Source organism: Peromyscus leucopus, chromosome 8a (assembly GCF_004664715.2).
Source record: "Peromyscus leucopus breed LL Stock chromosome 8a, UCI_PerLeu_2.1, whole genome shotgun sequence".
In the NCBI taxonomy this organism is placed as follows: domain Eukaryota; kingdom Metazoa; phylum Chordata; class Mammalia; order Rodentia; family Cricetidae; genus Peromyscus; species Peromyscus leucopus.
This window is the reverse complement of record NC_051085.1, coordinates 7,740,125-7,765,859: the sequence shown is the minus strand read 5'-3', so window position 1 is coordinate 7,765,859 and position 25,735 is coordinate 7,740,125. Positions and strand designations below refer to the sequence as shown.

The 25,735-nt window shown below is 43.3% G+C and overlaps 1 protein-coding gene across 1 annotated transcript in view; it reads left to right on the top strand.

Moving 5' to 3' along the window:
- The window catches only part of Ak9 (adenylate kinase 9), a 138,308-nt gene extending 114,171 nt beyond the window's left edge, over nt 1-24,137 (top strand). Inside the window, 12 exon segments of the mRNA XM_037200453.1 lie at nt 2,475-2,681; nt 3,032-3,250; nt 4,934-5,147; nt 11,060-11,261; nt 13,223-13,369; nt 13,477-13,697; nt 16,558-16,754; nt 18,929-19,098; nt 19,584-19,682; nt 21,096-21,198; nt 22,780-22,894; nt 23,656-24,137. Coding sequence (XP_037056348.1) covers nt 2,475-2,681; nt 3,032-3,250; nt 4,934-5,147; nt 11,060-11,261; nt 13,223-13,369; nt 13,477-13,697; nt 16,558-16,754; nt 18,929-19,098; nt 19,584-19,682; nt 21,096-21,198; nt 22,780-22,894; nt 23,656-23,858 — 2,097 coding nt within the window. The 3' untranslated portion in view covers nt 23,859-24,137.
- Nucleotides 24,138-25,735: the final 1,598 nt, after the last annotated feature.

Genomic DNA, 25,735 nt, shown 5'->3' with positions numbered 1-25,735 from the left:
TATAAGACTCTCAAAACCTGCTCCAGTAATATACTCCCTCCATCAAAATTTCATAACTTCTCCAAGCAGTGCCAACTAAGGGCCAAATGTTCAAATATATGAACCTATGGGGACATTTTTCTTTCAAATCAGGACAACCTTCTTGGGCATGATTCTGAATAAGAAGAGAAATAACCTTTACCTGGACATAGAAACAGTGCCTGAGGCTGGGTTGTGCTTTGGATCCAGCTGTGTTCCCCGGGTCTCTGCCGCTGTGGTGAAGGAAGTTTTCATAATTAAAATGAGTGGGTTCTGTCTGTTGGATTTCACTTCAGATGCAACCAAACTTGTTTGCTTTAAACTGTGTCAGTTCTACATGAAGAAATAAATACTAAATGCTTTGAGGGAAGACTGTACATGTAATAACTTAGAGACAATTTTGGAAACTGAGGCGTGAACAGAAGTGAGGGAACCCTCTTGAGCTGAGGAGAATCAGGACATGTGGGAGATGGCATGTCAGCAGTCAGATGCGGAGGTGGTAGTTAAATTTAAAAGTACTCAATTGCAAAATTAAGACTAGAAACAAAACTAAAACTGAAGACTAGGCAGAGGAAAGGAATGTTGTCCACATACCTCATCAAAGAAAGCCAACACATCACAAACTTCACACTGCCACTTTCTAAACTGATTTTTAAACCGCACATTAAAACAGAGAAAGAGCCCAATAGATTGTGATATTGTGACCTACTATGTGGTTGTTAAAATGTTGTTAACAATGAAACATATATTCTGATATGGAAAGCAATTTCAGCATGTTTCCAGCTTTCAAGGCCATTCTATAGAAAAAAACATACTATTGATACTTAAAATGAAAGACAGCTATGGCTGAGGAGTAGCTCAGTCTTGAGTATCTGATTGCCATGTACAGGCCTTCAATTCAGTTCCCAGAACAACGACAACCAAGAAAACTTGGCTAGCAAACCTCAGGCTGCAAGGTCACTGTCTAATACCAACAGAGAGAACACACACACACACACACACACACACACACACACACACACACACAAGTAAATGTCACAAGCCATTCAGCAGTTGTTTTTTATTTTATTTTGTGTTGTTGTGATAAAACACCATAACCAAAAGCAACCTGGGGAGGAAAGGGTTTATTTCATCTTAGAGTTTGTAGCTCATCCTCCAGAAAAGGCAGAGCAGGAACTCGAGGCAGGAACCTGGAGGCAGGAAGTAATTGATGCAGAAGCCATGGGTGGGTGAGTTGGGGGAGTGCTACTTACTGGCTTGCTCCTCCAGCTTTGTTCAGGTTGTTTTCTTATGTACCCAGGACCACCCACTTGGGCTGGCACCTCCCACATCAATCAAGACCATACCCCACAGGCTTGCCTACAGTAGGATGCTATGGAGGTATTGTCACTATTCAGGTTCCCACTTATCAGATGACTCTAGCTTGTGTCAAGCTTGACAAAAACCTAGCTAGTACAGTGTGTGTGTGTGTGTGTGTGTGTGTGTGTGTGTGTGTGTGTGTGTGTGCAGGCATGTTCATGTGGGAGTTGAAGGGACCAGTATTTGGCACAAGACACCCCAAGACCAAGTTCTCAGCATAAAGGAGATTTATTTGCTCCAGAGGGACAAGGACAGAAACAAAAGACAATGATAGGAGAGGACCAGGAAGAGGGGGAAGGGAACAAGGGAGAAGGGGAAGGGATTTTTGTCCTGGGGAGACAAAGGACTGTCTGGATATAGAGGAGACAGACACTACCCACAGGCAAATGACAGTTTGTAAAGGTAAAGGGGAAGCCTCGTGTTAGGATGTGGTGTTTAATTTTGTTTGGGCAAGTTAATTAGGGCACCACAAGGGGCCTTTGGATAGCTGGACCTTGGTGGTCACCCTCAGGAGTGAGTCTGCAATAAGAAAGTGTCCAAATAAGAGAATAGACCTCGGTGGCTAGCTTTCGGGATGTAATCTATAGCTTACAAGGGAGAGGGAATCGGGGAGGGCAAGGCCTTCCAGAGCCCTGTTTGCCATGCTCCGGCAGGCCAGAGTCCCTTCAGGAGTCTGTCCTCTCTTCCCACTATGTGGGCTGATGACTTTCCATGTGTTAACTCATCCAATGCTCCCCCAATTCCTGTGAGCTAGGTAGTTCCCATTTTATAGATCAGGAAACTGATCTTCTTCCAGTTGGCGATGCAGCTGCTAGTATTTTATCATCTCTGAGTTGCCTTAAATATTATTTCTAAAAACTATAAAAACACACACTATGACAACCATGGGCATAAATAGCATTTAGTATCTTGTCTGTTTGCTGGTGGGGCCATCAGAGTGCCAGCATCTTGAAGGCGTTAGGTTTCCGGGTACCTGTCACTACGCTCTTACTGCGCCACCAGCCAATCTCGAGTCATTACAGAGTGTTCTAGTGATTTGTCAGCAGCGTCACCCGCCACAGACTCCTGCAGAGAGTGAAGGGCCACTTCTTCCCTAGAGTGCTTTCAGAGACGACGACGAGTTCAGCGACGACGACGCTGACGAAGAGGAGGACATCGAAAACATCCTTGAAGAGGAGTTTCCGAAAGATGAGGAAGAGATGAGTGAGGAGGATGAGGAGCACGAGGGAGACGCGACGGAGCGCCTGAGAAGCGAGCTGGGGGAAAAATACGAGACAGACATGAATAATCTTCAAGTAATACAGGTTATGGCCTTCCCTTCGTCGTCACTTAAAAGGCAGCCATTTGGGAATGCAAAGAGGGCAGTCAGGCTCAGTGTCTTATTCTTGTGATATTTCAAAAGAGTATTTCAGGGCGGCAGGGCCCTCTGTTAGCATCGCCCAACAGTTATGAAATTCACAGACCAAGAGCAGCATGGGTGCCTCCAAGGTCAGCGTGGGTTTATCTCCCCATGGGTAGCTCCTTAAAAAGCTAAAAGATACTTGTCTTAGATGATAATGTAGTCTTATATTATATGTAGACACATATCGGCTGTGTCTATATGCTATCACTGAGAAACACGAAATGTATCAAGCTTTATCATTTCTCTTATCAGGAAGAATTTGAGAAGGTGCTGGTCCCGATAATCACAGTTAACGGAGCTAGGAAGACTCACATTGTACAATATGTGTTGAATTTGAAAGTGAAGCCGCTAGTGGAGAACCGTGCAAGTATTTTTGAAAAGTGTTACCCAGTGTCGTCACACCTTGCTCATAAAATGTTGGCCTTTACCTACAAACACATGAGCTCATTTGGCTACTGGGACCCTGTAAAGGTAACGTCAGACCACTTATCTGAGGACAGTCATGCCTGTGTCTTTACATTGTTTAGGAAGATGTAGTCTCTTTAAAAAGTTGTAAATATTGTATAATGCAGCTATGAAAATGTCTGGGGAGCTGACCCCTAACTTTCATCTTTGCTTTTGCTAAAAAATCCGGAACATGGAACTGTCACTCTGCCCCTCCTGAATTTCTGTGCATCCCTAGCATTTGCTCCCAGTCAGCCAGAAATTTCCTTCCAGTCTGAGAGTGAACGACAGATGAGCCTGTTGATGAGTCATGGTTCTGCGGTGACTCTCCAGGGAAGCAGTGTGACTGTCTTAGGTCTCTATTGCTGTGAAGAGACACCATGACGACTGCAGCTCTCGCGAGGAAAACATTTAATTGCCGCTGGCCTACAGTTCAGAGGTTTAGTCCATCATGGTGCTGGAGAAGGAGCTGAGAGTTCTACATCTTGATCTGCAGGCAGCAGGAGACTGTGTCACATTGGGCATAGTTTGAGCACAGGAAACCTCAAAGCCCACCCCCAACAGTGACACACTTCCTCCAACAAAACCACACCTATTCTAACAAAGCCACACCACCTAATAGTGCCACTCCCTAGGGGGGCCATTTTCTTTCAAACGACCACAGTGACTAAACTATTTCACACCTACTCTGCTGTATTCAGGAAAGATGGTGTGTGGCTCTGATGCTGTAAAAAAGATCTCAGAACTAACATCAATTAATTATCCCCTCTTCCTACCACATTCCATACCCACATCTTAGACTATCTTTGGTGGGTTTTTTACATTCCATGGCTGTTGCTAATGATATGATGGGATTTCATCTGTACAAAAATGTGGAAGAAATCTGTGCATCTTAAAAGATAACCCGGCAGAACCACCGCTATTGCCATTTCAGACACTGTAGTAAAACTTGAGACAGGGCAGGTAACCAATGTAATTTATTTTCTAGTAGTTCTAATGGCCTCCCATCCAAGTACTAGCCAGGCCCAATCTTACTTAGCTTCAAGATCAGGTATATCCAGGGTGGTATTGCCATAGACTACTAATTCTATGGGTAAGGAGTGTTTCTAAAGGTAACAGATCAAGGTGTTGACAGATGCTGTCCTTGAGGCCCTCACCTTGTATATCAGTTGGCCACCTTCTCACAGCATCCTCATGTGTGCCCGCTGGTGTTTCTTCCTCCGGTTATAAGAACCCCCGTCCTATGGCTTATCCTTTGGACCTCACTTTACCTTAAGTGCCCCATGAAGATCCTGTCTCCATACACAGTCACGTGGGCAGTAAGCGTTTCAACACAGGAAGTGTAAGGAGAGAGGGCAACGCAATCCACACCACCACGCTTTCCGTGGATCTGTCTGTGAGGATAAAGTAGTTCGTGAATAAGTGAGACAATCTCATAACCTGTCAGAAACATTCAATACAAGCATGAATCATTATGAAGGAAGTAGAACTGTAATTGTCATAAGCTAAATACCAACTAGAAAACATTATACCAACTAGATACAACATTGAAATAACCTGCACTGTGTATGTAGTTACTTTGTCAATTCTTGTAATTAGAGTGTTTTTACTATGTAAGAAAGATTGCATTCTTATATTTTACAACTTTTTCAAGTATAAAGGAAATTCTCTCTAAGTTAAATCTAACTTGTGAATTCAATCACATCACAGCTGAGCGAAGGAGAGACAATCAAGCCTGTGGAGAATGTGGAGAACCCTCTTTACCCTGTAATCCATCGCCAGTACATTTATTTTTTATCTAATAAGCAATCTAGAGAAAAATTTATGATGAACCCAATCAAATACATCCGGCAACCCAAGCCCAAAGCTACTATGCCTGTGAAGATTATGATTGTGGGGCCTCCTAAGTCAGGGAAAACTACAGGTGAGTGTCTGTCTTTGTTCCTCAAGCATCGAGGGAGCTCTGAAACCCAGCACCAACTCTCCGGGAACCAGCCATAAGATCCGAGGGTTTCCATGTGCCTGTGCTAATTTACATCCCCACCAACAATGTAGAAAAGGGTGTCCCTTTCTCTATATCTTTGCCAGAATTTATCTTTTTAAAACAATAATTATTGAGGCTGAATTGAGATTGGATCTCAATATAAAAATTGTCGGAGACCAGCCCCCACTTTTCTATGACAGGGAACTCTTGAGGAGAGGGGGATAAGAGATTGAGGTAGAAATATAGAGGTAGAAGGATAGAGGGGAGAGAGACAGATGGAAACACAGGACAGCCTCGGGGGCCTGGATCCTTATCCACCGGCCCCTTTCTGTCTCATCTAAAGAGCTAATTATAGGAATGCCACGGGGTGGAGCGAAGACCTCCCCCAGCTCAGCCAAGTGCAGACCCTTCCAATCACCTAGAAACCATGCACATGGCCAAGAAATCCTCTAATGCAGCCCTGCTGGGTACCTCTAATGCAGCCCTGCTGGGTAAAGCAAGCTCAGATCTTACTAGGAAGCCTTTGTGGGCCTCCACAACAAATTACTGTTTGCAAGTATTTTATGAAGGACTCTTACATCTATGTCATCAATAATTTTTATTTTGTTGTTTTCTCTTGTTTTTATTAGGTGTAGTACAGGGCAATATTAGTTTAATGTAATGAATTTGTAAGGATTCTTTCTCTTTTTATTTGATGGAATACTTTGAGGTTTTTTTGTTTGGTTGTTTGTTGTTGTTGTTGTTGTTTTGTTTTGTTTTGTTTTTTGGAGACAGAGTTTTGCACCTTTCCTGGAACTCGCTTTGGAGACCAGGCTTGTCTCGAACTCACAGAGATCCGCCTGCCTCTGCCTCCCAAGTGCTGGGCTTAAAGGCATGTGCCACCACCGCCCGGCGCATAAACTATTTTTAAAGTTTAAAAATAATTTAACAATGGATCCATCACTAGGCTTTTCTTCTTTGGAGACTTTTTATTGCTGCTTTGGTTGATTTACTTCAGTTTCTCATAGCCTCTTGATTAAAATTATTAGGTTATATGTGCCCAGAAATTCATCCATTTCATCTAGATTTTTTAATTCATTGATGTACGCAAGGGTCTCTGCAAACCTCCATGGCCAGCAGAGAGATGATCCATGGGAGACAAGAAGGCAGTTTAGATCAACACAATCCAGTAGCTGGTGTTAGTTCAAACTTCTCGAATCTGACCCCGAGAAGTCTATTTTAGGTATAGTTAAATAACAGCACAATTTGGTGAAAACTTACTTTGGTGATGATGAACTCAATCCCATGTGCATAATAAAGCACACATAAATCTCTTTGAGGAACAAAGTAAGCTAAATACAGACCAGGCTCTACTACAATCAACAAAACTCGAAAAGTCCATAGAGATGGGTCTACAGATTGACTTGAACAAGGCAAGCCTATGATAAGAGTCTGGGGGAGGACCCGGTGTGGGCTCCAGGTACACAGTAGTGCAAAAGTCACCAGACTATTAACCACATGCGCTCCCTGCCTTCTGGTCTGATCGTGGGTTGTGCATTCCTTCCCTTAAGGAACAACCAACCCTGTGTGTTTAACATTCAGGTTCCCCTAGTGCTCATCTGTGAACACAAAGACTTCCATGCCTCCTACAAATGTATACATTTTCAGAATACTCCCTAATTAGCCTATGAATCGCAGAGGATCTGTTGTAGTATCCAGCACATCCCTAATTTTATTTATTTGGGCATCTCCATCTCCGACTTATTTTATCTAAGGGTTTATCGTTTTTGTTTATCTTTTCGAAGGACCAACTCTGTGTTACTAAAATCCTTTGTGTTGTTTAGTTTATATTTTGCTTATTTCTGCCTTGGTTTTTGTTATTTCTTTCCATCTGCTGATTAAGGCTTTGGTTTATTCTTACTTTTTTAAAGAGTGAGATACACGTTAGGTTTCTAGATTGGTATCTCTGGTTTTAAAGTGTAAGCTGCTCACAGCTACAAGTTTTCCTTGTAGTTTTTTTGTTTTCATTTCCCACAGGTTCTGGTAGCAGTATTTCCATTTTCACAGAATTCTACAGCTTTTTCTTGTTTCCCCTTTGATTCCTTCAGTGGCATGCCAATCATGCAAAACGTGGCTTGATCTCCATGTATTTGTGTAATTTATGTGGCTGTCTTCCTCTGACTTCTAATGTTTTCCCTTCTGACCTGAGACACTGGGAGTTATTTCAGTTTTTGCGTTTGTTAAGTGTTGCTTTGCAGCCTCATTTTGCACATCTATTTTGGAAAATCTTCCATGTTCTAAACAGGAATATATACTCTACCTCTGCTGGTGTCTGTTAAGTCCATCTGCACTATAGCAGGGGTCACAACCCATTTGGGGATCACATATCAGATATTTACATTATGTTTCATAACAGGAGCAAAATTACAGTTATGAAGTAGCAAAGAAAAATAATTTTATGGTTGGGGATTGTCTTAGGGTTTCTATTGCTGTGATAAGACACCATGAGCACAGCACCTCTTATAAAGGAAAACATTTAATTGGGGCTTCTTAATGTTTCAGAGGTTCAGTCCATTATCATCATGGTGGGACATGGCAGTGTGCAGGCAGACATGGTGCTGGAGAAGAAGCTGAGAGTTCTACATCTTGATCAGCAGGCAGCAGGCAGAGAACTGACTTGAGCTTCTGAGACCTCCAAGGCCGCCCCCATAGTAGCACACTTCCTCCAACAAGGCCACACCTACCCCGACAAAGCCACACCTCCTAATAGTGCCACTACCTATGGAATTATTTTCTTTCAAACCACCGCAGGGGTCACCACCGCATGAGGAACTGTATTAAAGGGTGCAGCATTAGGAAGGTTGAGAACCACTGACATACAGTGTACTCTAACCCTGGTGTTATTTTGTTGACTTCTCTTCTAGATCTATTGGTGACAGTGAGCTACTGAAGTGAGGCAGCATTGGGCTGGTCTTTCACTTCATGTCCAATAGTGTTTATCTGTGGAAGTGGGTGTTCTGACATTACGTACAATCGCTGTATCTTCTTGATGGGTTCTTCCCTTTGAGATACTTTCTTATCACTGTGACAAATACTTGGCGAAGCAACTGAAGCGAGAAAAGGTTTACTGTGGTTCACAGCTTAGGGAGCGCAGTCCATGACAGGGAGGGAGGTACAGTGGCTCAGTCTAAGGCAGTGGGCACTCTAGCTGCAACTTCACTTCTCAGCAAGTCGGGAAGCCCAGAGCTCAGGCCAACAGCAGGACGGGGTTATGACTCAAAGAGTTCTGCCTCCAGTGACCCATCTTGAGGGTCTGTACCTCACATCCCAAACATTCAATAACTTCCCAAAACAATGTCAGCAGCTGGCGACCAAATGTTCAATACATGAATCTCTTGGTGACATTTCACATTTAAATCACATTATTCCCTTTATTTAAAAAAAAAGTAGTTATTTGAGAATTTAATGCAATTTATGTCGGTCACATTCAAATCCACCCCACCTCACCTCCTGCCCCTATTTCAAACCCACTCAACTTAGTGCTGTTGTGGGTTATCCACTAGAGAAGACTACTCACAGACTTCTTTAAGCCAAAGAAAGTCTTTATTAGCCAGTCTTTATTTTTATTTCAGCTGGTGGGGATGTCTATGTGCTGAATTTTATGGCCTGAATGGTACTTCCATCATGGAGTCAGTTGAACTAAGATCTGGGGCTGTTACAGGGCATAACATTCCTTTTATCAGTATGACATGACCATTGTCTCTTCTAACTAATTTAGCTTGAGGTATGTTTGGTCAGATATGAATAGAGTTACTCTTGCTTACTTTCAGATTTGTTTGCTTAGAATATTGTTTTCCATCCTTTGGCTTTTGGTCTATGTGTACCTGTGCTGGCGAGAGTGAGTTTCTTGCAGGCAACAAACTGTTGGGACTTATTTTAGTCCAACCAATCAACTGTGCCTGTGAAAGGCATGTGCCACTCCTGCCCTGTCTTGTCTCCATTCTAGTTATTTTGAATAATCTGTATCCATTTCTGCTTTATTAATGCTAGAGTTGGGATGCTTTGCTGACCTGGCAGTGTTTGATTTGTTCCTAATTCTCATTTGCTTATGGACTCTTCAGGTGAAACTGATCCTTTGCTGCTCCTGACAATTGTGTTCGTCTTACTGAATTCCTCTCCAGTACCAGGAATTCTTTTAGTTCATGGTCATCTTAGGTCTTTGTTTCTCTTTCTATTCTGAAGGATGACTTGGTTGGCTATAATAATCTATTTTCTTTCAGGACCTGAAGTTCTTTCTTTACTGAAGCCCTCTTGGTCTTTGGAGTTTCTTCTGAGAAATATTTATGTGTGACTTGACATTTCTCTCATACAGATTTTAATGTTCTTTCTTTGTTCTGTACTTCTGGCATTTAATTATAAAGTTTAATAATAGTTATGAAAACATAGACAACAATCTGACTTCTCACCTCTCTGTTGAAATGGAAAGTAAATTTTAACACTATGCCTTACTTTGAAAACTCATTTAGTTTATAATTTGAACAAATTTGTAGGAAAACTGAGGTTTGGGGTCTGGAATTTCACCTGCCCCTTGGGAACAGTCATGAGAATCTCCTCTCTCAGCCAATGACTGCTATCTACCTATTCAATGACCTCTATCTATCTATTCAATGACCTCTATCTACCTATTCAATGACCTCTATCTCTTCTATTCAATGACCTCTATCTACATATTCAATGACCTCTATCTATTCAATGACCTCTATCTGCTCTATTCAATGACCTCTATCTATCTATTCAATGACCTCTATCTATTCTATTCAATGACCTCTATCTATTCAGTGATCTACTCTACCCTAGTGGGCTTTGGTTCCCCTCAGCTATAAAGTTAGAATTTAATTTTCATGCCACCCAAACATCAAATAAACCCACAGAAAGAAAATTCTGTCTCCTAGCTATAAACCTCTATTAAAATGTAAAGTAGGGGGCTAGAGATGGCTCAGCAGTTAAGAGCACTGACTGCTCCTATGGAAAACTTGGGTTCAATTCCTAGCACCCACATGGCAGCTCACAGTCATCTATAACTACAATCTCAGGGGATCTGAAATCTTTTTCTGACTTCTACAGATACTGCACACACATGGTGCACAGACACACATACAGGCAAATCACCCATATACGGAAAATAAAAAATGAAATAAAAAAAATGTAAAGTATGCCTTAATAATTTTTTAAAAGTATTTCCTAGAAGGTTGACTGAGACCCATGATCCATGATGAGTCTAGGGTTTGCTATCCTCATTGCAGTGTGGAATCTACAGATGGATTGGGGAATGGTGTAATCCAATCAAGTAAGGTCATTACATCGTTATCTTTGACAGCACACTAAATACCAAATGCACCAAATAATACTGCAATGCTTCCCCCAATTTGCTACATCATGCAGAACAATAAGTTGCTTAAACATTGGTTTGATTATAAAAAGAAAAAAAAAAGAAGATGGAGGCTGGAGAGATGGCTCAGCAGTTAAGAGTGCTGGCTGTTCTTCCAGAGGTCCTGGGTTCAATTCCCAGGATCCACATGGCTGCTCACAACTGTCTGTAACTCCAAGATCTGATACCCTCACATAGACACACCTGCAGGCAAAATACCAATGCACATAAAATAAATTATTAAAAAGAAAGAAAAAAGAAGAAACCCAGTTGGTTCATTAGCCAGATTCTAAAGTCACAAACCTGAAGTACTGCTAACAACTTTGACAACTCTTTGAAGAATGTGAAGATAAGCTTGCTCTTGGCGCCATTAGTCAGAATCTAAAAGTAAGGTTAACCGATGGATGTGTGACGTCAAATAAGCTTCATGTTTTATGTTTTCCAGTTGCCAAAAAGCTTGTAAGTGAATATGGCTTAAAACGCTTGTCAGTGGGAGATGCATTGCGTAGCATGTTAAGCAATCACCCGGAAACGGAGCTGTCACTTATGATAAACTGGCACCTTCACAAAGGCATGACAGTGCCTGATGGACTTGCTGTTCAAGCTTTGGATCTCTCCCTGATGGAGAGTGTGTGCAATACCATAGGGTAAGTGAGTCGGGGCAGAAGGAAGGACAGAGGGAGTAACTGCGAGGATGCTTGCAGTTCTTTCAAAAAGGTCTTGGAGATGGGTTTGGAGCGCCTGTAAAGGGGAAGAGAATGATCTGCTGCTCAGACTGAGCACGTACTTGGAAACATTACCTTTTTCTGTCAAGATTCATGGCTTGAATTCATGGCAGATTAGCCCACAGATCTCATGACTCCCTGCAGCAGCAACTCCGACACAGCCCACAGACGAGGCACTGTGACTTCCTTGCCCCAATAGTTCTTACTGCTCCATGAAATGATGGGAGGACCCTCCTTAGTTCTCAGGTGATGTGGTCCCTTGAACGCGGTTCCTCTTGGGCCCAGGTCCCTGCACAGGGAGCAGTGCCCCTCCTGTGATGCTATATTCAGACAGGAACACTGAATACTTGGCTTTGTCATGAGTTCATTCTTCTCTGATGACCTTTCTTTTTTTGTTTGTTTGTTTTGTTATTTTTTTTTTTTTTTGAGACACAGGGTTTCTCTGTGTAGCTTTGTGCCTTTCCTGGAACTCATGTGGTAGCCCAGGCTGGCCTCGAACTCACAGAGATCTGCCTGCCTCTGCCTCCTGAGTGCTGGGATTAAAGGCGTGCGCCACCACCGCCCGGCCTCTGATGACCTTTATTTTTGTCCATTACAGCCATTGGTCACATCCCAGTGAACCCCAGTGTTCTCTGGTCTTGAGTCCAAGTCACCGAACTAGAATCTCCTGGCTTAGTCAAGATCACTGTGTACTTAGAACCTTCTGCCTCTTCTTTGCAAGTTGTTTTGAGTCAAATCATGGAACAGTTTCTATAATTTCAGGGGTGGGGAGCATTCTTGGGTGACAGCCTTCGGGAAAAGGGACATATCCACACTGAGTTACTTCTTCCCTGGGGCTTAGCTTTCCCCGATGAGGGCCACTTCGGTTGAATCGTGGGTTTATTTCATCTTAATCTCAGGATGAAGGCTGCTCATCTACCCTAGGTTCATTTCCCCAATCCTGAGAGCCACTCAAGTGACCCTTCCCAGTGTAAAGAATAACTACTCTCTGTTTAAAAAAATAAAATAAAATGTCGCCCTCCTGCAGACTCTTCTACAATGAGGTGGCTTATCATCTCTGCTAGGAGACTTGTAGGTGGAGCCTGCACTGTGTTGGAGGGCGTTGGCCAGTGTGCCCTGTCACTCAGGATATAGAAAGCTTTACTGATGGCCACCAGCCACATGCCCAGCATTCTGCCTTGTCTATCAGGCCATTCCCAGAATTTCTGATTTTTTAAAAATTTTCGTTTCCTTTCAGTTTGATATCCAATCTTATTACCTCAGACTGTTGGGCTGTAATTCTCACACGTTCTGCTCACATGCATAGGGGGGCTCACAAACTCCCCATTCCAAATCCCTCACAAACTCCCCATTCTGCTACAAAGCTCTTTGCAGAGGACATGTGACTATTTACTTAGCATCTAGTACATGCCATGCCCTGTTCTACTTGCTTTTCGTACCCGCTCTCTAATCTTTAAAACCACTCCAAGGGTTAGATATAATTTTCTCTTACTCTACTAAAAATCAAGGCATGGAGTTTTTAATACCAGGTTTCAAATCTAGGCCTGCCTACATTCATTCTGCTATTTGTGCTTATAACATCAGGAATGCACAATTTGCAAGGTATAATAGGTGTGTCTATCAAATTCTACCAAAACCTAGCTGATGGATGTATGAGTGCAGACCTCCTGCCTCCCACTCTCCAAGCTGTGTGCACGTGTACTGCCCACCTCACAGTCTGGGGATGAGGGAGGGTTAAGATGTAAAGATAAAGGAGAAAATGCACACACAAAAAATTACCAGTGTCATAATGGAAAGCCTAGGAGCACTAAAGACAGATTTGTTCTAGAAGCATGATGAGAGAAAAGGAATGTGGAAATTGTGTTTTTCTGTTTGTCTGTTAGTGTGGTCATTGATGGCTACCCGGTAACCACAAACCAGATGAATATCTTGGAGGCAAGGTCAATCATTCCCATGGTCATCTTTGAGTTGGAGGTGCCATCCAAGGAGATCTTCAAAAGATTGCTGCTAGAAAAGAAGATGGAGCAAAGGTATTCCTCATGAGGGAACTGTGGGAACAGGGTGACCTTGGCCATCTGTACAGGGGATGTCTCAGGCCCTCACCAGCTTTTCTGCCTCTTCCCTGTTTCCTCCTTAGTACACCATATCCACTGCACAACAGCACACAGATTATAGCTCATAAGAATGCCAAGTACCATAAAAATATCAAGGAGATCAGGGAATTTTATCAAGAACAGCATCAAAACTGGCACGTGATTGATGGATTTCACAGTAAGTGGTGGGTATGGAATGCAATCATCAAAGACATCCAACAGATGAATAAGTACATACAGATATACATGGAAAGAATCAAGGACGGTAAGAAAACGTTGTTATGTGTATGTGTGCACATTTGTGTGTGTGCAGGTTCATGTGTGTGCAGATGAGTATGCAGGCCAGAGGACAACCTCAGATGTCTGAAAGAGAGGGAGGGAGAGGAGCTTAACAAGACATTATCAGACCAAGTGATACATCACAGCTCCATGTCCAACAGCTGACGCTCACAGTGTTTTCATCTAAATGAAACCAAGGTTGAGCAGTCTCAGGCTGGCTCCATTCACTCCCTTCAGCTTCCCTCAGCAGACCCTCCTTATTCTTGGCATTCTTGACATCCTTGACTCTCCATTGTGTCTAGATTTGCAACACGGTATGTTTCTATCATTTAACCCACTCATTTGGGGCACTTTTTTCTTGTGGCCCCTCACCATCACAGCTTCATGCAACACAGTCTCAGGAGCTCCCTGGAGAGATCTTGACTTTATCACACACTGTTTGACCTCCCAGCCCTCTTTCAAAATCTTGGCGGAGGCTTCCATGACCCCACAACGCTCTCATCAGTCATGCCTGAAATGGCAGCATCACCTGGATTATCATTTATTTATTTGCTGCCTCTGTAGCTCAGGCTGGCCTCAAACCCTGGGTTCCTGAATGCCAGGGCTACTGCTCTGGCATCACACCCAGCAGGCAGCCTGGTCTGCCATGGGAACAAGCCTTTGAAAAGGCAAGGGAAAGGGGGAGTGCCAGGATGACAGAAGTCCTGGCCTTTTGTTTTAGTCTCCTTGGGCTACCAGGGAAAGGTGCCCAAACCGAGTGGATTGAATGATGGAAATGTGTCATGTCATAATTCAAGGGGCTAGAAGTTCAAAATCAAGGTGTTGGCAGTGCTATGCTTTCTCTGAGGACTTTATGGGGGCCTGCTCCATGCCTTCCTCTTTGTTTCCAGCATAGCCAACAGTCAATGGCCTATGGGGTCACCACAACAACCCTGTCTCTGTCATTGCACGTCATTCTTTTTGCCTTTCTGTCACATGACATGCTGCTCTGTGTCTTTGTCTATCTGACTCTGCTCTCTAAAGGTTACAGTCAAGGGTGCTATGAATACTTCAATGTCTCTTTTGAGAAGACAGTTCAGCCTAGAAAACTAAACTAATCTTGTGGTTTAGATCACGTTTGTTTGTTTGTTTGTTTGTTTGTTTGTTTGTTTGTTTTTCCAGACAGGATCTCAAATATGTAGCCCTGGCTGGTCTTGAATGCACAGAGATCCACACACCTCTACCTCCAGTGTTCTGGGATTAAAGGCATGTGTTTTTGGTATATCCTTTTTCATTAGAAACAAATACCCACATCTAGAGGGAACAATTCATAAGCTCTGAACAACACAGGGCGTGGATCCACAACTGTACCAGAAACATGACAGAGCAGCCTAGCCTGTGTCCTGCAGTGATGCTCATGATACCATAATGACACAGTGAACCAATCAGACTTATGTCCTGTCAGTGATAATCAGTGACACATCAGACTTATGTTCAAATGACAGAGCAATTAGGAAAATTAGGTAGCCAAGTATCGACATCACTTTGTCTTAAAGCAAGTAACACTACTCCAGAAACCACTGAACTCTGTGAAAGATACAAAGACGTTAGGAGACTCTGTCAGCTGCTACTCTGGATACTTCTGAGTGACCAGGACCTAATGAAGTGGTCACAGTTCATGGCTGATAACCAGTGTTGTGGAGATCAGACATAGAGTCAAGGTATCCAATTCACTTTTGTTGACTCAGCTGAGTCACAGACTTTTGCCACTTGGAAAGTCCTGTTGTCCAGCAGTGTACAGCCTACAGACCTTTCTGGAAGGGTGTCGAGGCCTCACTGACCATTTCTTACTTTCAGAAGGTCAGTGGAAGATAACAGCCAATAAGACAGTGTTTCTCAATGCCTGCCTCATTGAAGCAGGGCTATGATTGTGGACTACCAGTTAGTTTCAGAATTGTGTAGACAACACTTGTTAGAACATAAATGTGTGTGTGTGCCCATTCATACGGATGTATGTATGTATATGTATTTATTGTATTCATATAAAAATATGCGTATATAACTATCATCTGTTACATGTATATAGTTGATGATACTGAAAAACTAGAATGAAAATATACAACAAAGATAAATATTCAAGGAAACCACATGTAACTTTTAGTTAAATGAATAAGTTAAAAGTCATGTACTTATAGTTTGCATATTTGTGTACTAGAATACTATGCATAAATTCAAACAAACTGGGTGGCTGGATGTGGTGGAGCACTACTATAATCCCAACACCCAGAAAACTGAGGTAAGATGATCACAAGGTCAAGGCCATCTGGGATACATAGAATCGGAACATGTTTCCTTGAACACAAAACAACCAGGATTAAACATGTGTATGGAATTGGGTCAACAAAGAAAGATGTCAAAGACAACAATTAAGTGATAAATCAAGTTGCAAAATAATGTTTACATGTACTGGCATGAATACACTATATGAAAAACACACACGTGTGCGTGTTTTTATGTTGGGCATAAACCCAACAGTGAGTACCTCTTAGGATGAGTAGTAGGCTGAAAGGGTGCAGGCATGAAGAATAACTTTTGTTTTGTTTGTTTACTTGCTTGTTTTGAGACAGGTTCTCACTATGTTAGCCCAGGCTGGCCTAGAATTTGTGGTAGTCCCTCTGCCTCAGTCTCCAGAACATGGGACTGTAGACCTCCACCACCATATGATTTATAGTGACTTTACTTTTTACTCTGTTGTTTAGAATTTTAGGATGTGTAGTGTTAATATAGTGGTGTCTAACTGAAATCATTTTAACTTTTGATCATTGTGTCTCCTGCGAAATCTATAATAACGAATACGTTAAAAACAGGGAAAGCTGCTTGCATTGACAAACTATGTATCACACCCGATGAACTGATTGCTCGCCTGGGAGAGTTTGGACAGTTCTGCCCTGTCAGCCTAGCAGAATCTTATGAATTAAATGATTGTTCTACAACTAACAGCTTGGAATTTGCAGCAGAATTCAGGGGTCACTATTATAAAATGAGTTCCAAGGAAAATCTAAATGTAAGTCTGTTTCTTATATAAATATTTATTAAGGAAACAAAATGGCTTGTCTTGAATTTCATCAAATGAGAAGAACAGGCACCCTTGGGGACACTCAGAAAATTGGGACCAATAACCACATCATTGGAACCTGGGACTCTGGGATCAGAGAGAAACTCAAAGAGTAGCCCTGAGACTCCCCCAACCCCAGGCATATGCAGAAGGTTTGGGTCAGTGGCGGGTCTTAGGTAGCCCGTCAGGCAAGGAAAGTCAACAGCTGAGTCTCACCAATGGAGGAGGTATGAAGCATCTGGACTCAGTCTACAGAAAGAACCCAGGTGTTGCTGGAGGGCTTCTCTCCAGGTTCCCCAAGCCCCGCAGTCCCACAATCCACTTATAAAATAATCACTCAGACGCTTATATCACTTATAAACTGTATGGCCGTGGCAGGCTTCTTGCTAACTGTTCTTTTATCTTAAATTAACCCATTTTTATAAATCTATACCTTGCCACGTGGCTGGTGGCTTACCAGCGTCTTTACATGCTGCTTGTCCTGGCGGTGGCTGCAGTGTCTCTCCCCTCAGCCTTCTGCTTCCCAGAATTCTCCTCTCTCCTTGTCCCACCTACTTCCTGCCTGGCAACCTACTTCCTGCCTGGTCACTGGCCATCAGTGTCTTATTTATATAGAGCAATATCCACAGCACTTCCCCTTTTTTTCTTTTTTTTTAAAAAAGGAAGGTTTTAACTTTAACATGGTAAAATTACATATAACAAAACAATTACCGAGCAAGAATTATAGTTACAATATTAAAGAAGATGTTCTATCTATCTTATATTTGTGAGTTTAAGGTTTTATATATAACTTATCTTTTATCATAACTGAGGAAATTACAACTATCTAGTTTTCAACCACATCAAAAACCTGAGAAGGAACATAATGGTACCTGAGAAATGGTAGATGGATGCAAGCAATTTTCGGGAATCTTGCAAAAGTAGACCAAGACAGCTGGCAGCCTGGCAGTCACCTAATGTTTCTCAGCATTGTTGGATTCAGCTTCAAGGGATAAGGGAGTAAGAATAAAGCAAGAGCTTGACTGACGACCATACTTGAAAATAAATAAATACAACACTAGAATTTCCCAGTTATCCCCGGCATCTTTGGGGATTGGTTCCAAGACACCCTCGCCAAGGGTGCCAAAATCCATGTCTGCTCAAGTACAAAGGGGGTAGCATTTACATATAACCTAACCTATACCTACCCCCCACGTCCTTTGAAACACTCATAGATGGCTTAAAAGGTCTAATACAATGTAAAAGCCTTGTAAACAGTTGCCAGGCTGTATTGTTTAGGGAATTTTTTTTTTTTTTTGGTTTTTCGAGACAGGGTTTCTCTGTGCAGCTTTGCGCCTTTCCTGGAGCTCACTTGGTAGCCCAGGCTGGCCTCGAACTCACAGAGATCCACCTGGCTCTGCCTCCCGAGTGCTGGGATTAAAGGCGTGTACCACCAACGCCCGGCCTTGTTTAGGGAATTTTGAAGGGGAAAGGGCAGACATGTTCAGTAAAGAGCTAGCCTTTTTTACTGAACATTTCCTATTTGAATCTGAGGCCACAGAAGCCATGGATATGGAGAATGGACCACTTGTACCTACGGATTCAAAAGTCTGACCATATATTGATTCCAGTATTTTGATGCCTGCGATTTGATGATATACAATGGTTGTAACTGAAGACAATAATGAAAACTAATCTAAACATTTTATCTTCCACCAAAGAATAACTTTAATTTCTTTACTGGGGGTGCTTATTTCTTCCTGCTTGTAGCACAATAATCACAGAATTTTTAAAGCAGAACTCATGTCTGATATTTTGTGCCTTGCACTCTACAGAGCAACTACTGACCCTAGAGAACCCTAAAGAGCACAGGGAGACTGGCAGCTGGCTAAGGACTCTCCAGTCCTTGTCATAGAATAGGAGCTAAAAAAAAATATTGTGTTTTTGAGTAAGAAGAGACCTTTGATTGCTTGGGATTATTATCCTGAGGAACTTCTTATAGGAGAAGTTACAATGACTCCTCTCAGATGGCTTGAAGGGCTGCTGGATGGGAATTGAGGAGGAGGAGGGCCTCCAGGGGTGTTTTGATTGGTGCATTATTGCTGTCTGAAATGCTCTTGCTGCTGTACCTCTTTCCTTAACAGAAATTTCTGATGAACCCAGAATTGTATGTGCCTCCCTTGGCACCTCATCCGCTCCCACCTGCCGCCATGCTCCCCAAAAGGCTGACCCTGTCAGAGCTGAAGAGTCGATTTCCTAAGTGTGCTGAGCTCCAAGGCTACTGCCCAGTGACTTACCTGGACGGAAAACAAAGGCAAGTCCTCAGATTCCCAGGACAGAGCCACAGCCCTGCTCAGCGCCAGGGGCCCTTGGGACAGTGTTTTTAAGGATTTATTTTTATTGGTGTGTGTGTGTGTGTGTGTGTGTGTGTGTGTGTGTGTGTACATGCAGGTGCCTGCAGAATCCAGAAGAGGGCATTTGATCCCCTGGAACTGGAGTTACGGGCAGTTGTGAGCCACCCTGCATGGGGGCAGCTGGGCACCCCAACTCCTCTCCTGCTCAGGAGCTGCAAGCGCTCTTGCCCTCAGAGCCATCTCTCCAGTTCACAAAGTGACAGTCTTAGGTGATTACCTAGGGAGATGCTCCTTTCCTCCTTGAGCTGCAGAAGTAGAAAAATGAAACATTTTGATGTTTTATTATGCAGTACTACATATGAATGATACAATATTCATTGCCAAGCTACATATATTAATTGCACACTGGTTTTTATTTCGTTTTGTCTTGTTTTTCACCTTTCAGATATGAAGCCCTGGTGCCTGGCAACATTCAATATGCTGCAGAGTATCGTGATCGAATATTTATTTGTGAGACTGAAGAAAAACTCCAGAAATTTTTGAGGTGAGATTATTCACCGATTGTAAATATTTGTAATATTCTATGTCCCATCTACTGTGCTTGGAACTGTGGAAGAAAAGGGAAGGGAAGGGATACACACACACACACACACACACACACACACACACACACACACACACCATGGGGTAGGCAGGGGTGACCGAGCTGCGGCAGCCAGAGAGAAAGCTGCTCAAGGAAAGTGAGCTGAACCAGAAACAACAGAGCTGGTGGGCACTGCCAGCAGCTGCATGCCTGTGAGCAGGCGAGCATCTCTTCTGCCAGATGTCCCCGGTTGTCACATTTAAAGTCAAATCCCTTCCGTTTTTTTGATTTTAAACAGTCATGACTGATTCCAAAATAGTGAGAAGAGACTATGCAAATAGAGTCTGTTCCTTAGCTTGCCGTTTCTAGTGAGGCTTTAGGTTTGAAGAAATTTTATTGTAAAAAGATGAGAGATGTTAATTGCTGGAAGAGATGTAGGATCAGAGGAGAGAAGGGGAATTTGCTCTTGCAGGTTGGTTTTCTTTATTGTCTTGTCTGTTTGTTTCGGGTTTGGGTTTGGGGAGATTTTGTATGTTGGTTTGGTTGGTTGGTTTGCTGTTGAAACCAGGTCTTACTCTGTAGCCCAGGCTGGCCTGGAATGCACTCTGTAGTGCAGGTTGGCCAGTTTTTGACTCCTGATTTCTGAAATTACAGGTCACCACATTCTGCTATTTTTTTTTCTTTCCTTTTCTTCTAATGTGGGAACTGTGAGCACAGTTAAATGCAGCTGCATGGGAAGGGCCCAGTAAAGAAGGATGTGCCAAGGCTTGGAGAGAGAGAGAGAGAGAGAGAGAGAGAGAGAGAGAGAGAGAGAGAGAGAGAGAGAGAGAAAGAGAGAGGGACACAGCAGGGATTCAGAGCCTGGGTGGGGACTGTTCTTAGACAGGAGGTACCAGTGCTGGGAAGAGAACCCTGTGTTTGCCTCTGTTCATGATCAGCGACTTCTGAAGGAAGCTCCATCCTGGTGGCCTCCACCCTGGGCACGGGGTGTCTGTCTTGGGAATAAAGGTGCCACACAGATAATTCAAATTTTGAGAAGAGTTTTATATAGTCCCTGTGAAGACTAAGAAATCTGATAAACCGGTGGACCAGGCTGGAGCCCCAGAGCCAGGCAGGGTGGCTCATTCCCAGCACTCAGAAGGTGAAAGCAAAGAATTCAGAGGTGGGGTTCAAAGTTGTTCTGAGGTGCAGAGTGGGCTACAAGAAACCTTGTGTGAAATGAAAAGCAAGAGAAACTTCTAGAATACCTAGTTTTCTCCCTCGAATAATTTTTCTCCAGTAGATAAAGCAAGAAGTGAGCTTTGTCTCATATTGTGTCTGTATGCACAGGATGGGTATGTGTGAGCATGTGCTTAACCAGCTTTGTATTCATAGGATGCCAATGCACTACTGGGACCAGAAGCTTCCATACAAACTTCCCCCGCTAAAGGAACCCATCCACCTTACCAGCCTCCCTTTGCCTGGGTATCTGGAACAGGTTCTGTTGCATGATTTTCTTTGATACATATTATGAGAATACAGGGGCCTCTTCTAACAGTAACTTTTGCTTTTCTAAAAGTGAGGTTCCAGGCAAAATTTCCCAATTTTAAGTTGTAAAGCACTCTTCAACTATTTTCATTTATGGGTGGTTGTTCAAATGAAAGGTGTGATCTCCCGTAACCAATGCCTGGAATAGCAGCACCGCAGTGAAGGGGAAGCGGCTGTCTTAACACTGGTTACTCGTAAATGGATGTGCAGTTTGGTTTCTCTTCCTCCTCCTCCTCCTCCTCCTCCTCTTCCTCCTCCTCCTCTTCTTCCTCCTCTCCTCCTCTTCCTCCTCTCCTTCTTCCTCCTCCTCCTCTTCCTCCTCTTCCTCTTCCTCCTCCTCTTCCTTCAATGATTTGAGATGTTCTGTTGGCCTCCCAAAGGTTAATTTATTCCACAAAAGAGTTAAGTCCACAGTACTAGGATAGGTGAGCTATCGAAACCCATGTTTTATCCCAAATCCACATTAAACTATCTATTCGAATCACATTTGATTCATCCAGATATCATTATTTTCAAAAGTTGTAAAATGTGTCAGTAGTCAATCACTGTTTCAAAGTCATTTAATTTTTAGATTATTCTTTGTGCATGTGTGTGCACTGCTCACGACAGGAGAGGCACACGTGCCATGATATGTGTGTGGAGGCCACGTGACAGCCTGCAGCGTTGGTTCTCTCCTTCCAACCTCGTGTGTGTTTCTGGGGTCAAACAGGCCACCAGGCTGGCCCAGCCAGCACCTCTACGCACTCAGCACCTCACCAGTCTCCCTCCCAAAGTTAGTATTTTTTAATTCTGCCAAATAAATGTCAAAAACACAATTTTAGACCTTTGTCACAACCTTTTAACCGCTTTGTTTTTTTTTTCAATTTGCCTAGAAGGTTAGCCTTCAATGGCACACACCTGAGCTACATATGCCTCAAAGCAACAACGAACAAACAAACAAACAAACAAAAAACCTGAAAGAAAAATCAAAAGGAGAGATGGGGAGAAAGTTGGCTTCCATCTGGCATAATACCAGCGTGCAGAAGGCTGTGTCATGCCAGGGAGGATCACCAGGGAGGAGTCACAGGCGGGCTTTCTCAGCAGGCCTCTTTCACCCTCACAGCTCTAGGAACTTGGCTGCAGTGCCCCTGTGGTCTCTGGGGTTCCTTGTCACGTGGCCGAGGATGCACAGAGCGGGAGGCAGGCTGCCCGTGCCGACAACACAAGCCGAGATGAGCCAAGGCTACCCAAAGCCCCGTGTCCTCCTTCTTTCCTCTTCAACGTTAGGTCACAGAAAATGCCAAGCACGTGAACAGAGACCATCACGCAATGAAACCCAGGCATGCAGCCACCACCCAGCTGGCTCTGTGCCAGCTTACATTTCATCTCCCTTCACCAAGTGTAGTTTGTGTTTCTTCCCTGGTGATTGGATGGTCGTCTAACCAGCCCCATCCCAGGAAGGCTATCTGATGGAAAGAATAAGGCCTTTATCGACCTGCGTTCAGAATGTGCACTCAAATACGCACTGACTCAAACTGATCCCTCCCTGCAGGGCACAGCAACCTCCCTCATCAAGGCGATGAACGCAGCAGGATGCCTGAAGCCCAAGTTCCCCTTCCTAAGTGTGAGGCGATCAGTGCTCCTCTACGTAGCGTTTCATCTCAAAGGTACGCCTTTCCAGCTGATGAGCCGCTCAGAGAAGCTCAGCACTTGCCATACCATATGCGGCAGACTGGGCTGACGGGAAGGGGCAAATGAAGCACAGGGTAAATACCTATATGAGAATATCCAAAGTGAAACTGCCAGTTTTTAAATCAAGTACTATAAACCGGACCTGGTGGCACAGGCCAGTAAAATCCTCACTACCCAGCAGGCTGAGGAGGATTACAAGATCAAAGCATGCCTAGGCCATGGAGCAAGCTCAGGTACAGCCTAGGTAAAAACAAAATTTTAAGCCAGGCAGTGGTGGCACACATCTTTAATCCGAGGACTCAGAAGGCAGAGGCAGGCAGATCTCTGTGAGTTCAAGGCCAGCCTGGTCTACAGAGTGAGTTCCAGGCCAGCCAGGGCTACACAGTGAGGCCTCATCTCAAAAGACTGCAGAGGCCTGGGGATGTAGTTCGGTGGTAGAGCACTTACTTGCCTAGTGTATGTGAGGCCTTAGGTTCAACCCCTAACACTTTCACAAAATTAATAATATAATAAATAAAATCCGGGTACTAAATAACATACTCAGCACTCAAAACTCCATAGAGAAAGGTGAACACAGGAAATTATGGTCTAATATAGCAGCCCTCTAACCTTCTCCACGGATGGGACCACCTCTCCCTTAGCTGGGTGGCCTAGTCACACATGAAGTTCTGCTTTGTTGAATGGCTTACTAACCAGGTATCAGAAAACATTCACAACTCTGTGACATTTTCTACAGCATTTAATCCCAAAGGGTCTCAATATTCAAGACAAAAATACAAGAAGAAGATGGAGAAGTTTGTGGAAAGGTGTGAACTCATAACATACCTCAGTGCCAAGATGACTCGCAAGTACAAGGAGCCTCAGTTCAGAGCCATTGACTTCGATCACAAGCTGCAGACCTTTTTCTCCCTGAGAAACATAGACCCAATTACTGGATAACTCGCTGACGATACCAAGACCCAATTCCAAAAGTCTTCTCCAAGGGACAGAGGGACTAAAAGGAACAGACCTAAACACTTGCAGTTTCTGAAGTTTATTTCCCTCTTGCCTGATGTTCTGTGGTTACCAGGCCTGAAAGGACTATCAGCCAGGAAGGGCCACCCTATGACTACCTAAATGTTAACACAACAGTTTTCAAGTTGATTGCCCGCTTTTGAATTCTGATGCTTCCACAAAATAGGCATTCTGTTTGAGATATTAAAATGCTTACTAAATCCATTTTTTATTTTATTTTCTTTGTTTCTGTTTATTTGTTTGTTTTTTGAGATGGGGTCTGTCTACATAGCCTTGGCTATCCTGGAACTCACTCTGTAGCCCAGGCTGGCCTCGAACTCAGAGATCCTCCTGCCTCTGCCTCCTGAGTGCTGGGATTAAAGTGACACCTTGCCTGGCCTTGCTTTCTCTTCTTTCTGTTTTTAAAAACACTTTCAGTAGAAAATCAGTCTCTGTTAAAGAAAATTACTCATTAAACTTTAGAAAGTTTCAAGAGACAAAACTAATGGGAGTCTTGGTCACACTTTTTACATAAGGAATTGTTTGTAATTTTTCTGAACATAAGACACTGTCATTTTCACTGGGGGGGGGGCGCACACCTTTAATCCCAGCACTCAGGAGGCAGAGACAGGTGGATCTCTGAGTTCAAGGCCAGTCTGGTCTACAGAGCGAGTTCCAGGACAGCCAGGGCTACACAGAGACACCCTGTCTCAAAACAAACAAACAAACAAACAAAAATACACTGTCATTTTCTCAACAAAATAAATGAAATCAGTAGAAAGCAAGCAGTTACCGCTTTTCTTAAGTGTTCACTGAAGCATACTTAATATATGGTTCTACAATTAGAAATCATTTGGGGTCCTAAGAAAGAAGAAATCCAGATTTTTATGAAATCTGTCAAAAAATATAAGGCAGAGGAAAACTTAACTAAGTTGGACTTGAGTGAGTTTATAAAATAAAATCAAAATTTTAGCAGCTGTATAAAACAGCTAGAATGCTAAATAGTAAAAAATAAGTAGGACTAGAGAAAGAGCTCATCAGTTAAGAGCACTCAAATTGTCTGCACAGTTTACAAGTGCCTAGAACTTCAGTTTCAGGAGCTCATGCCCCCTTCTGGCCTCTGAGGGCACCTGTACTCACATGCACATATACACACATACCCATGGTTAAAAATAAGAAAACAAATCTTTTAAAAGTGTGTGTGTGTGTGTGTGTGTGTGTGTGTGTGTGTGTGTGTGTGTTCATGTGGGGGGAGGGCAGGGAGAGAGAAATGATGTCGTTAATAAAATAACAATTCGTAAACCAAACTAGAACACAGGACTGGGGTTGTAGGCCGTTGGTAGATGCTTGGTTCATATGCAGGAAACTGCCCCAGATGCTCACTAGAACCCAGACATGACGGCACACACTTGTGATCCCAGAGCTTGGACAGTGGAAACGGGGATAAGAAGGTCAGGGTTATCCTCGGCTACATAGCAACAGTCTAAGTGCAAAGCCAGCCTGGGCTATAGGGAAGGAAAGAAGAGAGAGGATGGAGGGACGGAGGGACAGAGGAAAGGAGAGAGGGATGGAGAGAGAGAAAGGAAGGACGATGGGGAGGAAGAGGAGGAGAAAAGAAAAGAGAAAATTTCCTAAAGTCTGTTAGAAGACTGGGAATTGACTGCAAAGGTTTTTTGGGTTTTTAAGTCCCACCCACTCTTATCTCCATTTTTTTCCTTCCTTCCTTCCTTCCTTCCTTCCTTCCTTCCTTCCTTCCTTCCTTCCTTCCTTCCTTCCTTCCTTCCCTTCCTCCCTCCCTCCCTCCCTCCCTCCCTCCTCCTTCC